Source organism: Taurulus bubalis, assembly GCF_910589615.1.
Source record: "Taurulus bubalis genome assembly, chromosome: 7".
Taxonomy (NCBI): Eukaryota; Metazoa; Chordata; class Actinopteri; order Perciformes; family Cottidae; genus Taurulus; species Taurulus bubalis.
The window spans coordinates 6,942,853-6,958,795 of record NC_136595.1 but is presented as its reverse complement, the minus strand read 5'-3'; the positions used below and the strand labels follow the sequence as shown (position 1 = coordinate 6,958,795).

Sequence of the window (15,943 nt, the reverse complement as noted above, 5' to 3'; positions counted from 1 at the left end):
GAATCTATAGACTCTTAATTAAATTCCACAGGGCATGTAGAGAAGGGAGCTCATTACCTGCCTCTCACCGTGCGCATTTGGTGGATCTGTGCGTCCGTCTACACTTTGAGTGAAACCAATTGACGCTCAAGAAATAGCAAAGGACCTACCCATCACCTTATAAACACTGTAGCATTTGACATTGTAGAAGACTGAAAAATGAGCTTAAAGAGAGCTTTCTTTTCATGAACTACATAGTAATGAATGTCCTATTTTTTATTTCCATAATACTTTACAAAGGGGTTTTACAGTTGCCCACAGGACTCAGTGAAACAAGTGCAGCATCTCCCCAGCTGCCACCACCTCCTTCTCTCTGCCTGCCACCAGGTCAAGATCCGCCTCAGCACCAACACCTCCGCGACAGCCATCAGCACCAGCCCGGTCGGCCAAGAGGTCGTGACCCCACCAGCAGATCCTCCCCCACACTCACAAGCACCTCCACCCACACAGCCGCCAGCCTTGCTGTTCACTGAACATATTCATAAGAAGCTTGGTATGAAGTCATTTTTCAGTCCCGTTAAGTAGAATGACAGAGAGAACACAGCAGTTTTCACTTTCGATATATATAGTATTATAGTATAAAATGTATATAGTATTATAGTATATAGTAATACACGTCTTATTTTAACCAAAGCCATTGTTAAATCAATTCCAAGCACTAACATTATTTTTCTACATCAGTAAGGGTATATTTGCACAAGATTTTAAGAATTTTAAAACAATCTGACTTCTCAGCATTTAAACAGTGCTCTGACACATTTCTCCCTCTTTCTATAGATACCTGAGCTTTTTTCTGTAATTTCTGATATGAAACACATGGCTATCATGTTATTTGCAATTACAAGGTGAAGGATATGTTAGAATCAGAAAAAAACCTGAGACCCCAGGGGCTGTATTCGTAAAGCTGAGCTTCTCGGAAAATTCTTCAAATTATGCTGCTTTCAAAGAATTGTTCCTCCATTTAAGATAAGGTAAGAATGAATCACAATGTAGCCTTTACAAGAGCACCTAAGGGGAAAACTGTTAAGAGTAGGGAGGATCAATCTCCTAATAATGTAATCACCCAAAACTGTCTAGAAAAATAAATCATTGGTTACAGCAGCATTTTCTCCCTGGATCCCGATTTATTGGACTGGTACAGGAACATCACAGCACATTTGATTAGTCTGCACCAAACCGACTTTTAACTTTAATTTGTCATTTTTACCTCAAAACCGATATCAAGTGAATGTGGAATATGTGCAGAGGCGGCCTCGCCACCACCCACAAAGATACACCAAACTCAGGCTAAACTTCACTTACTTTCAAGGTCCAAATGTCTGGAGAGGTCTTCAGGATGAGTCTTCAGCAGGTTGACAGTTTGATTACCAGGGCCCAATGTCCACACATCACAGTGTGCTTGAGCAAGACAGGCAAACCCCAAATTGCTCCTGATGGTTAGATCAGTGTCTTGCTTTGAAGCTGGCTGCCATAGCTGTAGCTCATACACATACACGTGTGTGTGTGTGTGTGTGCAAAATAATTGAATAAGAGGCAAAACCTTAAAGCGATTTGGAATAAAAGTGCCGTATGAATGCAGGCCATTTAGCTCATTCCCCGAAAAACTGCTGCCGGCTATGTGGATTGCGTTACATTTCAATGAACTTAATTTGACACGTTCTTGAAATAAAAGAAGACTCTGAAGAAAGTGGTCATGAACTGATGAATCAAAAACAAGTGGGACCACATAGAAAGCTAGTTTAGTGGTTGACGTAATATTTTCTCTTTACAGGGTGCTCATTGTGAGTTTCACCAATAAAATCATAAATATAGACGTATAGATATGTGGTGGCTATATGAAGGGAAAGGCCCTGGTTGTCATTGCTGTGGCTACAGTAGCTGTAAATAGAAAAAGGAAGTCCTGGAGTGCCCCTTTGCTGAAAAACATTTTAGAAAGTAGACCGGCACGGCATGTTGCAGACATAAACAGTTGGAGAATGAATGAAATTATTGTTGAATTTGTTTTTTCAAAACAAAATGATATAATCCCACTAGCATCTAACAAGTGTGAACAAAGAGGAACTGTGGGAGCAAACGTTGAGCGTGGAACAGGTTTGTGTGGGCGGTACAACAGAACATTCGACAAAGCGACGTCTCCCACATGACTCTCACCAGTGATCACACGGTCGCACAACTGAAGCAGTTCCTCCGAAGATAAAACATTTGGTATTTTCATTTGGTGAGACCATTTTTGTGGAGACCATGAATCAAACATAATTAAAAGAGAGGGAATGTTTGATGTTACAAGGAAGCCAAGAAGACCTTACTCTTATGCAGAAAAAAATACTTTGAAAGAAATGACAGTCTGTTCACCATCAGCTGTTGTTCAAGGTAAAAGAACAAGTAAAGTCAACTTTTTTAGATGCATGCAAACATAGAAACAGAGAAAATAAACCAAATTGAACTGATCGTGGTTGATTTTCATTTTTTGTTGAGTTTACCACTTCCTTAAAACTTGTATTTCTTGCTGTTAGATGTGCAACTAAAACAAGCGGAACACAGTTTAAATGGGATTATTTTACCCTCTGCACTCAAAAGTTCGGATGACTCATTCTCAACAAGAAGTTCTTATTTTGTGGACACATGCAAACAGCTATCACGCTGCAAATGACCGGTACGGTCCGTGAGGATTTGACCGTGTGTGAAGGTGCGTCAACCAAAGTATTAAAAAACTCATTAATTCCTTCGATCTTTACTACTTCTGCCTCTCGTTCAATAAATCCGCCCCAGGTGATCTGCTTGCTGCTTTTATTCCTGTCAGAGGTGAGGGAATGATGACTGTGTGACTTAAGGGAACTGCAATAAAGTGGGTGGCTGTTTATTTGCCGAACAGCTGATAGTGAGTTATGAGGCGGATGATTATGAAGCTGCTTCCTTAATTCTCGTACAACACCATATAGTTGGTGTCTTCCTCTGACGGAGAGACGGATGACCGCAACTAAATAAACTGGACGCACCCTTTTTTAGAATTACATGAAAGCTTGAATTCACATGAACAACAATCTCAACCTCAATGTTGCACTAACTATTTCCGAGAAATAATAATCTCTCCACCTCCTAGACATCCAAATTCAATTTTCATCCTAAACCCCCGCCTGACAACACTGGCAGAGCATTTATTTCTTCTCAATTTTCAGTTAACTCGACTTCAAATCAGTTCCGGGAATTGATTCTCACAGGAGACATATTATCCCAATAGGCCTTTTTCACAGAGGACATTTTGACCTGTCACAGCAGGAAAAGCCCAAGTGTGAATAATACAATTAATGATGGCTGAACATCCTTTAGCTGCTTCGGTTTTGTGGTGGGCATGCCAGCTCCGTGTCACACTGTCATGGCGCACTGTGACATCCGTACAGAACACAAACACAGTGTTGTTGTTATTAGTCGCAGTTGAACTTTTCCAACTATGACGAGTCAAAATGTCATCTCTTCCCCTTGTTTTTATGACATGACTTAATTAAAGGGCCAGTTCGCCCCCCAAAAAATCACAAACATACCTTTTTTCAACCAGAGGTACCTAATTCCAGCATCCCATAATATGCAGTAGACGTCGTCTCGTGATTTTGTTGCCGGAAACTAACATCCAGTGAAGTGAGGTTTATATTGAAAAGTGAAAAGTGACACGTCCAAAACAGACGCTACAGAGGCACCGGAAGCTTCTACCACGAAAGACATAATAAGAAAAAACTCATACTATAGTATAGATACTGTGCTTGTTATTGCTGATTGCACTTTAACACAACATCATCTGCTTTAGAACTACTTGACCCCTCCTCTTCACCAGATGCTCAACACCAGCAGCACAAAATCTAATCAAAATGTCTTTGTTGAAGTTGACTGATAGATTTACTGACAACATAGAACCATTAGGTTGAAATGACTTCATTAACCACGAGGTAAACCTGATAATGACGCCCTTAGGCATGTTTAATATTCCAGCACTAGTTATGAGTAAGAAGCTCTTTACTATACATTTAATGTGAGTCTTATTAAGGACACCTGACAAAACCGAGGGACTTGTCATCATCAATATATTAACAATAAGCAAGTGTAATTCATACAATGTGCCAGCTAATTCCAGTTTATAGCTGCCCCTCTTATCCATCTCAGTCTTAATTATTGAGTGTTTCAATTATGAATTATAGGTCAGACGTGACTACACATGCATCATTCCACCAATTCATTTGCATTATTTTTTTCGTACTGCCTGACTGCCGTGTGGTGTCATTCATGAATGAGGATAGATGTTGCTAATCGGCTAACATCATAAACATGCAGAACTAGAGCATCCGGTTCAGCTGCTGAGAATCGCGCACTGAACTGATTATAACGAGGTCGCTTTTCCAAGAAAGACGATGATTAAGACACATGATTCTTAAGATTTACATCCTGGAAATAAACATTTATGCAACAGGTCCCTGCACATTCAAACACATCAGTAGCTACAGCAGACTGACTCAGACCTTTTTGATAAAATGGGTCTGTTACCTGGCAACTACATGTTGCTTTCAGATATTCTTCCTGTTGCACCTAATAATGCCTCTTATTCACCAAATCCACCCCAAGTTTATTGCAAATTATTGCAGATTTAACCACAAACACAAGAAGCAAACATAAGACTCATTGTGGATCAGGCATGTATTTACACATAAATGAACACAAACACACATTGGAAACAATATAGATATATATATTATTAATAAGGATGTCAACATGTCAGCATCTCAACTGGCCTACTGAATATGTATTTACATTTAAAAACGTCTAGTACATCCAGAATGATAGTCTAAAATGTCTGTGTTAAGATTAAACAGATGCAATGTAGGTTATTATTGTTATACATTGTGCAGATAGTGCCCTCTGGTGGCCACATGTAAGGATTTCACTTTCATTCATTTAGTCGGTAGAATTGATAAGTTACCTCTGATGATAACAGATGATAACTCAACCACATTGAAAAGCTTGATGTATATATAAGTAACATACAAGTGTTTTATAAGGCTGCTGTAATAAATTACAACAGTTTTTATAAAAGTAAATGGTGGTCTTTAAAGATGCGAGGCCTCCGGCAGGTTGGTGTTTCTCTCGTCCTGGTTGCCTCCAGCAGGGCGCTTGGTGTGCAGGACAGTGTACACACCTCTGGCCGTGAACAGCAGGGAAATGGCAACAAAGTAAGAGCCGTAGACAATGAACTGAAGAAAAGTGAGAGGGTGACATGCGCTGTGGATGATGAATTGTAAATCAAAGAACAAATTCATCCAATCATTGTCTTTTGATCAGCCTCCCCATGTGTGTCCATTAAAGCCACTTCAAACAACATATTTTTTTTCCATTAGGCATTTAATCAGCACTGTTAATTGATTTTATTTGATTTATTTAAGCTCTCATGAAAGCTCTCTATATTCCAAGTTGAGTTCATGCAACTCAATATTCTACTTCCAGTGCATTAATAAATGAAATGTAAAGCATGTAGCTCATCTCTTGAAGTCAACGTGTGATGTACCTGTGAGATGATGGTGAGCTGCAGAGACTTGGAGCTGATGACGACGGCGGTGAGGACGCTCTGGAGGATCGTGCCCACAAAACTGTTCATGCCGAGTACCAACGCGTAGCGCTTCCGGTCCAGCATCTTGGCGATCTGGAAACTGGGAAACACACACGTAATGGTGCTGATCTGCACATATTAATTCAGTTAGAGCTTATGGTAATAAGAGCTAAAGTCCAGCATGCTATTAGGCTGAACATTACAATGTGAACACAAGGATGAGTAGCAGATTATATAAAGCATATTCACCATCCTATTTTAGGGTTTTAGCATGCTAACCGTTACTAATTTGCATTAAACAAAAAGTACAGCTAAGGCTGAAGGACATATCATTTGTTTTGCAGCTATTTATTGCATCATAGACAAAAATATGGAACAAATACAAAAAACAAAACAGACATTTCATTCAAAACCACAAGTTTCATCCACGAGAGGAATAGTTCAGGCACCACCAAAGTCAATTAGGATGCATCATCTGTAACCATGAATGTCATTCCATCTGTTAGATGTTGAGATATTTCACAAGATAAGTAACAACCTTGACTCTCTGGTGGCAACAGATAAAGTCAGTAAATCACCTGCATTGGGATTCATCTTCTGCGGACATGGATATTTATACAAGACATGTAACTCGCCAAATATTTTCAAGACATTTCACTACATAGTCAAAATGAAAAGTCTGGATCACTAAAGTCTGTAGTCTTCTTCTTACAGGGACCACGAGGGGAATATATCCAATCATTGTTGAGATAATTCAGTTGGTACCAATGTGCTGAAAAATATTTGAAAAAAAAAGCTAAAAGCTCTCTCATTTTGTCCAGGGACCAGTTAGATGTGTGTTTCACAATGACACAAATAAAGGAAAATAAAGGTTGAAAACCATTAGAGTAATTCCTTTATCTTTTGGTGTTGGTGGTGGATGTAATTGATTTATGTTGTGCTCAGGGTAGAAGTCGAAGTATTAACCGGGGCTGTAACCCAAATCACACACGCAAATACAAATAAAAAGCCAGACCGGCCTGCCCAAAGCAATTATGTCGTTAACTGTGGAACAACAACAGCATTAAATGCGGTTCGGATGCGTTTGGAGCTTTGGAATCCTCTTCTAGAACCATTCCAGCCCGTGAGGACACATCTAGATGTGGTGGTGTCGTATATATTGAAGTTCAACACAGTAGATGCGTGCACGTGTTCACACTGACGGGCAGTGTTCTTACGTGCAGATGGTGCTGAGCTGCATGTACACCGTTTTGAAGACGAAGAAGAACGTGTAGCTGATCCAGATGTTGTCAGTCAGATCCATGAGGAATATGGACCCCGCGATCAGGAAGGTGCAAGTCCCCAGGATCAGTTCCCCCCACACAGACCACTCCAGAGACACGTGTCCCACAGCGAGCGTGGCTGCAGCTCCTGAAGGAGAACACAGTCTCTGCGTGACTACGGGGTTAATTCATCCAACACTTTATGCCACAGTTCATCCCGACACAGTGATACAATCAGCTGTGTCTTCACTCTGTCACGTCGTATCTATGTCCACGTGACATCATGACACTCTTGAGCAGCAGGAAACGCATATGATGGAGAGAATTCTGTCCAACTTTTGACTGGTTGAACTCTTCTCCTTTTCCTTTTTGAAAGTGACGTTTCTTATTTCAGCCACAGGGTGGCGAAGTGCAGCCCAGACGCTTCACAAGACTCCTCTTGCCACATGCAAAGGAGTCGTGAGACCTTTGTCCCTGAGGAGGGATGTCCAGTCAGGGATTCCAGTAGCTCTTTGAAGCATTTAGTTATTTTAGGACACTTGCCTCCCTTTTTTCTGCCTCTTTCTATCCTTTGAAAGTCTCTCCGGTTTTCGTTTGCAACGGCCACTGTCAATGTCAAACCCTTCTTGTAATTGCCGATTGCTGAAGACTGAATAAAAACTTTAGGGAAACCAGAGACATGAGTCTCTTCACTCAGAGCTCTTTATCCACGAGACTAGAATATAAAGAGAAGCCGGGTATAATTGCTTTACTCATATAAATGTATACATTTCCTTTGAGTCATCGTCCATTTGTGATCAATCAGTGCTAATAGTCCAACCTCGGACACCACTGGAGCCTGTGTGTATTTAAGATATTCGTAATCAATCCCTGGGTGCTGATTAGCAGAGGGGGGGTCAAATGGAGACTAAATAATTGGAACAGTTTCGTCAGCGGTGTCAATTAGAGGGATGTTGGGGTCAGCCGTATAGCTTCATAGAGAGGAATCAATAAGGCTGCCGGGCTCAACGGTATGTTTAAATAGGTTTAATTGGATCAGCTTTTGTACTTATTCTATAATTTAACCATTTTACAAGCGGCAGCAAGAGGAGCTGACGGATATCCTGAAAGTCAGGACCACCAAAGATATTAGGATTCATCACCAGGGTCAACTGAGCATCTGGAATATGAGCACTAATTTCTACGACAATCCATTAAATAGTTTATAGTTGGACCAAAGACGTGGGCAGACCGATCGACTAGCCATGTAGGTATAGTGCGGCTAAAAGAATAACAGCAACAAATTTTGACTTGTAAACCCCAGTCTGGATGAAGTTCCAAAAGAACTGCATTATTTTTCCCAGAATGCAACTCAAGACTTTGCCCCTTAATGCCCATACATTTCCAACATCGTGTCCACAGTTTGTAACACATGCTTTCTGTATATAGTCCAAGGTCTTCATGCCCAGATTGAGTTAACCTTGATGCCATCATTCGTCTCTCCATGATTGTAGGCTAAGAAGGTTCAAACACAAGCTGCATGCAGGTGACCCTGCTTATGAACCACTTTGTAATATGAGTGGCACAGAAGAGGGAAAATATGTGACATCAAGCTGTGTTTGGCTTTTCACGCTGATTAGATTACATCACACTGTGTGTGTGTTGTATGTGGGAAGGGACATGTGAATTTGCAAGCTTTAAACTCCAGTGTGTGGCCTGAATCTAAACAGAAATAACAGAAAGATGAATAAAAAGTCACCCCTTTAAAGAACGGTTGAGAGAAATGAACACCATTTCCAATTATGAACAGTACAATGTAAAATTGAACAAAAGACAGGAGGTATTTCTGAAAATATGGGGCCACCGTGATTACAATATTAAATGGCTAGAGCTAAGATGACATTGTTATAGGATGTTATCTCAGGTTGTGAGGGATGGCCTGCATTGTAGGTCATTTTGTTATCATTATGATAAGTGTCTGACAGCAATGTGATAAATGATGTCCTGATAGTGGGACAAGGGCTGCTACCAAATGTGAGTAATAGAAATGTGCCGTGTCACGCAGATTCTTGCATTATGATAACGCTATGCCATTTTCCCAATACATTTCATGACTATTGGATATGTCTATAGCAGCTAGTTATGTACATTCATTGTACTAAATAAATCTTATTTCCAGTTGTTTTGTTGATAGTTTTCCTGTCATTTTTGTTTTCTTTCCTGTTAATTGTATCGGACTTTACTTCTTTTGAAATAAAAAGTGAATTAGCAAAAAAACATACATGTGTGAAATGTAAATTATTTGTCATTACTGCTTGAGACCACAGATAATAAGATAGACGCCTGTAACTCATTTTCCTTTGAAAATCATACTACACAAAACCATATTACTGAGCATAACTCAATTCTGCGTACATACTTTGTTTGATCTTAATCCTAATGAGCTACAAGAAAATGTTGTTTTAGAGCTCGAGGACGTACAGTTATTAATATGCTGAACATGAAAAATAGTAAATTATATTGTGCTTTTCTGCCATATTTTATCATGCGAGAAATCCATATTCATAATTTTGGTTTCCAAGTTTGTATCCTCAGGGAGGTTTTCTAGGTGTGGAACAGAAGAGAATACAGCAGGAGTCTGTGGGGAAATATCCGGCATCGGGCCCTACAGCTTGACTGCATGTTGGGCAGAACTATTTACAAGTGCAATGCATACAGCTGGATGTGGTTTACACAGAGTAATTGCCTCTGGCTTCTGGGGAATACAGGATTGTATCTGTTCTATAATCAATAAAAGTGTACTAGCTGGATGGCAGCAGCTGCTATACCCATATGGGGATGAGAGCAGGCAATTAAACAGTCTAATTAATGTTGCAGCTATTGTCTGCCATACTTTAGAGGTTGTGAATACTGATAACGGAAAGGGATTGTGTTTTCTTTTTGTCTATTTGTTCAATTCTTTTTTATTTAGCGGAATGTGTATAATGAACATGTTTGGAACATAAAATCCACCAACCAGCTCCTCTAAAGCTCAATAACGAATAAACGATGTCTCAGAAAAAGAAGAGTTGACTACGTTTTTGGGTTCACCGAGAGTTAAAGTGTGTACAGCGCAATTTATTTGCAAGGAGCCTAAAGTCTTGCCATCGCCATCAGCCGAGATTGTTCCTGTTAATTGTCGTTAAATGGATTATTATTCCTGTTACCGTGTGAGCAAAATGTTCTCGTTGAAGCTGGTCAAAGTGCTGCTCATAACGCTGCATTACTGACCTGACAGTGTGCCGAGGCCGTCCACCGCTCCATTGTAGGCCGTGAAGTTGTGGGGCTGGATGTACACCCAGAGGAGCTGGGTGTACCCTACGACCTGGTAAAAGCCGCATCTCCCCGTAGCGGACCATATGCAGAAGAAGAGCACGGCCACAGACGAGTAACATTTCTTACAGTCCAACGCGAGACTCCTAAACATCCTCCCAACGTGCCTGGCGGTCCTCACGCTCTTCGCCCACGTGGAAAAGCTCTCAGAGTTGTGACTGTCTTCAACTGAGCTTCCCTGTTTTGCAGAATACGTCCCCTGAAGAAATAAATTTGTCTCAGGCATGGGCAGGAAAAGGGAGGTTATCAGTGCTATGGAGACAGAGGCGAGAGTCACCACGGCTAAGCAATACAAGGACACCCCACCCAAAGACACGAGCAGTTGACCCAGCAGAGCGCCCACAGCGTAGCCCAGCAGCATGGCCCCTTTGACATAGCTGGTCACTCTCTGATAGAAGTGAGGCGGCACCACACTGTAAATGTAGGAGAAATAGGCCACATCTGCTGCCATGGCAATGCTGTAGATGAAGAAGGCCAACTGAGCCGAGCGGACCCCCGAGCCAAGTAGTATCAGCAGAAACGCGGCGGCATAGCTGAGCCCCTGGAGGATGATTACAGGCTTGTACCTGAGGACGTCTGTCACCAGGAGGATGGGGATGAGGAGAACCAGGCTGGAGTAAGTCCACACAGGATACACCTGTCTAGTCACCTGGAAATGGAGGAAGGTAAAATAGCTAATCATTCTTTAGAAAAGGATTCCTCTACTGCTGGTTGCAAGAGTGCCTGTGAAACGCGAAAATTGCACAAAAATAACATTTCTTTTTACAATCAACACTTGAAATGATGAAGGCACTTGCAAATGACACAGTAGTACACAATGTAAACCATACTTTGGTGTTTCAATATTACCTCTTTACTTAAAATGTCCTTCTTTTTTTTTTGTCTTTTTACTCAATATACCAAAACACTGGCGATGAGGAAGGATGCAGTGCCACCTCTGTTCATGATCAATGAAAAATGACTTCTGCATGGTCGCATTGGAAACAGCATAGGAAGCAGTGCGAGTGAGGCTCATGATGTGACAAATTTATGAAAAATAAAAACAATGGCTGCAGCTTGGAAGGCAGGTCTCTTTCAGCAAAACTATGGGTATTAAATTGCTGTTCCAATTAAGTGTTTTTTTTGTGTTTTTTGGCCTTGACTGAAGTCGGATTCAAAGATGGGTTTTTATGGCAGTGGCACGATTTCAAATCTGCCTCATCGCTATCAGTTGTGTTAGAGTTAGAGAGATTCCTACAGCATTTTAAATCTTGAAGTAAGTCTTAAGGCTTATATCAATACAATGTTTGATAATGAGTCATCGGTCCCCATAGTGACTCTGGTGCAAGCTGTTTGTATTTGAGAAAACATTTTTACAATTAGGAGAGTATGGGTCTAGGTACTAGCTATCGCTCAAGTATGTACAATGAAGGAATGTCCTGTTTGTGGCAAATAAACATGGACTGCAAAAACACTCCAGTATTCATTCTGTATTTAAAAAAAAGCATGGCACAAATCTGTGTTGGTAAGATTTTAGTCTAAATGCATCGTTAAGGGCTCATTGAGCATATATGCTAGTCACTCTTGTGTCACATGTACTTTGTTGATACGTTTGGAACCCGGGAATTGAATCCCTGGGGTGTGCACTTTGTTCACAAACTTAGTAAATTCCTACAACTTCATATGGAATCTCAACAGCCACTCAGGACCACACGCTGAAAGGTCATTTGCATCATACACGGCTGAGCATGAAATGAGTACACCTCGGGTGAACCCGCCATAAAGTGGCTCCCAGCCTGCCTTGTGCATCACAAAGTGATTGTCATTACAGAGGTGTGAAGGACCCCATTCAGTTTCCTCCTAATGCCCCGATATGAGGCGCAATACTGCCGAGGCTCCCCTGTTCCCTTCAGTCTGCCCCGAAAGCTTTGAACTCTCTGGTGTAAACAGGACGGCTATGCTTATGCTAGCCTAGCTAACGCTTGTTCTGTGGCTCTACATTGTTATCAATATTCCTTTTCTCTGCATGTATGGAGAGAAAATGACATTTTAAGAGGAATAATGGAAAGAAGTAATACATATTACAATACTAATTCTTCATCTTAGATGACTCTCTAAGTATTTTACACATTTGCCCACGTTGAAGGATAATCTGAGCAATGACTGGCCAGATTTCAATATCTTTGCAAAAACGTATTTGTCACCAGAGGAGGGATCCTACTTTTTTTAGAACTATGTGGTGTGCTTGATAACTATGATCTGACTCAGCATGTAACAGGTCCCACCCACAACAAGGGGCACACTCTGGACCTAATCATGACCAAAGGTCTGAACATTTCCAAGGTTGCTGCGACTGATGTTGCATTCTCTGATCATTTCTGTGTTTTCTTGGAGAGTGCAATCTCCCTGCACACAAATGTCCAAACCAAGGTTGTGACAAAACTGAAAACACCAGTGAATTATTCACAAGTTCTCCTCCGCACTAGCCCTTTCTGGCATCTCAGTCAATGAGCTTGTGAATAGCTTCAATTCTAAAGTTAAAAATGTTATTGATGCCATTACACCCACTAAGGTGAAGGTTGTCTCAGGTAAGAAAAAATCCCCTGGAGAAATGCCACGCTGGTCGGAATAGAGAAAAGAGGAAAGCTGAACGCAGGTGGCGAAAAACTAATCTCCAGGTTCATTGTGGTATCTATAAAGAGAGACTTCACAATTATAATTTGGAACTTAGAAATGCAAGGCAGTCCTTCTTCTCTGACCAAAACCAATATCAATACTTGCGCCTTATTTGCTCCCGTGGACAGGCTAACAAACCCTCCGCCGTCAGTAACTGCTACGCTCCAAACCACCTGGGCATGCAATCAATCTGCCTCCTTTTTTGCTGATAAAAAAAATTAGACAAGCAGTCCGTGGCTCCACACCAACCACAGGATATGTGTTGTCCCCATCTTTAAATACCATCCATTCAAATATCATGACACAATTTCATTAAATCAATCAAATAAGCCTAGACGACATTATACAACATCTGAAAACATCCTCCTGCTGCTTGGATATTCTACCAACACACTTTCTCAAAAATATTTTACACTCCATGGCCACTGATCTTTTACAAATTGTAAACACATCCCTTCTCTCAGGTGTCTTCCCACAAGCCCTAAAAACTGCAGTTATTAAACCACTTCTAAAGAAGGCTAGTTTTGACCCCGAAATAATAAAAAAAAACTATAGGCCAATATCAAACCTCCCATTTTTAAGTAAAATAATGGAAAAAGTGGTTTTTCAACAGTTGAATAACTTCTTGGCCGAAAATAACAGCTTTGATGTCTTCCATTCCGGCTTTCGTCAGCACCACAGTACTGAAACTGCTCTTGTTAAGGTTTTCAATGACATCCACTTAAACACAGATAGTGGCAGAACTTCAGTCTTAGTATTACTGGATCTCAGTGCTGCATTCGACACGGTCGATCATGACATACTACTAGACAGACTGAAAGTCTGGGTAGGACTCTGGCGCAGCACTTAACTAGTTTGAATCCGACCGACAATACTTTGTCATGTTGGTAGCTAATTACACATCAGAGCTGACTAGGATGACATGTGGTGTTCCCCAAGGTTCAATACTGGGGCCTCTTCTGTTCAACATCTACATGCTTCCACTGGCTCAGATGATGAAAAACAACAAAATGTGTTATCATAATTATGCAGACACACAAATCTACATAACTATATCACCAGGGGACTATGATCCCATACAAGGGCTGGCTAAATGCATTGAAGAAATCAATAACTGGATGTGGCAGAATTTTCAATTAAATACAGATAAAACAGAAGTAATTGTTTTTGGTCCCAAGGACGAACGATTGAAAGTCAGCGCTCAGCTTCAATCACTAATGTTAAAAACCTCAAACCAAGCTAGAAATCTAGGTGTAGTTATGGATTCAGACCTCAACCTGAACAGCCATATCAAGACAATTACAAAATCAACCTACTATCACCTTAAGAATCTATCAAGGGTTAGAGGACTTATGTCTCAACAGGATTAGGAGAAACTTGTCCATGCATTTATCTTCAGTAGACTTGACTACTGTAACGGTGTGTTCACAGGCCTCTGTAAAAAGTCAATCAGAAAGCTGCAGCTGATTCAGAACGCTGCAGAGTCCTCACTAAGACCAGGAAAGTGGATCACATCACTCCAGTTCTGAGGTCTTTGCTCTGGCTCCCTGTCCAACAAAGAATTGACTTTAAAATCCTGCTGCTGGTTTATAAAGCACTGAATAGTTTAGGGCCTAAGTATGTTTGTGATCTGCTGCTACCTTATGAACCATCCCGGCCCCTCAGGTCGTCTGGGACGGGTCTACTTTCTGTTCCAAGAGTCAGAACTAAACATGGAGAAGCAGCGTTTAGCTTTTCTGCTCCACACATCTGGAACAAGGTCCTGAGACCCTCAGCTCCTTTAAATCCAGATTGAAGACTTTTTTGTTTGCTGTTGCCTTTAATTGAATCAGATTTAAGGATATCAATTTCTGCATCTCACTACTGCATTTTATTTCTTAAACTGCACTGCAACTTGTATTCTATTTTTTGCTTCTTGACAGTTTTTTTATGTTTTAAAATGAATGTTCTTAATTGTTTTTAAATCTTGTTTTCTTCTGCATTATGTTTTGATGCTTTTAATGGTTTTATGTGAAGCAATTTGAATCGCCTTGTTGTTGAAATGTGCTATACAAATAAACTTGCCTTGCCTTTCCTAGTGACCTGGAATTCTTTTTTTAACCAATTTGTAAAAAAGATTTAGCCACCCTAAGGAATTAATTCACAACATTAGGCTACATGTAAACAAACATATTTATCAGGTAATGTTACTCAAAATATGATTTGAGGAAAATGTATTAGAACCATAGCCAATCACAGTATTAATGTGATAATGGCGTGGATCAGGGAATACAATTATGTTAACTTTTATATTTACTCACATTTGTAACCAATCATTTGTTTATATTAAAGCAAATAGTAACTGTAGCTCTGAGTATATGTGGACACAAACTTACCTATTGGGATTCATCCTTTATATTCATAACTGTGTTTACATACACTTAGATTATTCACATTATGCATATTAAAACAAAAACCTGGCAAACCTAATAACCTAAGGCCTCCGTCACTGTGCAGCAGCCACAAATCTCATTTCATAGCTCAGTGCCTCACCTGCTCGGTGGTGAAATTCTTGTAAGTCCCCGTGAGAAACTCCGTCAAGAAGGGCTCTAAAGGCCTCATCATGATGCAGAAGCCATAGATGCAGAGCGGCACAGTGGGGCCCACCCAACCAGCATGGCAGGGCATATAATGGTCTGCCCAGCAAGGCCTGCTACCACGCTCCCCGCGCCAGCAAAAACCCATCGTTCCTCTGCAGCTCCCCGGGGACATCTCGCCGTGTCCGGCGAGAGCGCAGTCTAATTCAGGCAATTTAATCTGTTGAGATATGGAAGCGTCAGATAAGGCCAAGGTGAGACTGATTGTGAACGGCGAGTCGCCTGCTTTGCCATTGTTGTTTCTCTCCTCTGAAGTTTTCTACGGTGAGGCAGGGGGGGAAAAAAAATATGTGAGGCTGTAAGGCATTAAGATGAAATATGAGGTGGGGTGCCTCTGGGGCTCCAGCGGGTTATAATAAATACTGTCTCCTGCTCTGTCTTTATACAAAAGCCCCTCATTCCTGCAGATGTTG

General features: G+C 40.9%; 1 protein-coding gene across 1 annotated transcript; it reads right to left on the bottom strand.

Moving 5' to 3' along the window:
* Positions 1-5,129: 5,129 nt before the first annotated feature.
* Positions 5,130-15,618, bottom strand: LOC306739489 (thiamine transporter 2-like; the record flags this gene model as incomplete). The annotated part of the gene is made up of 5 exons (XM_079221507.1): positions 5,130-5,273; positions 5,585-5,726; positions 6,844-7,036; positions 10,138-10,888; positions 15,427-15,618. The coding sequence occupies 5 exons, from the start codon at positions 15,616-15,618 to the stop codon at positions 5,130-5,132; spliced, it is 1,422 nt and encodes a 473-aa protein (XP_079077633.1).
* Between the last annotated feature and the right edge of the window lie 325 nt (positions 15,619-15,943).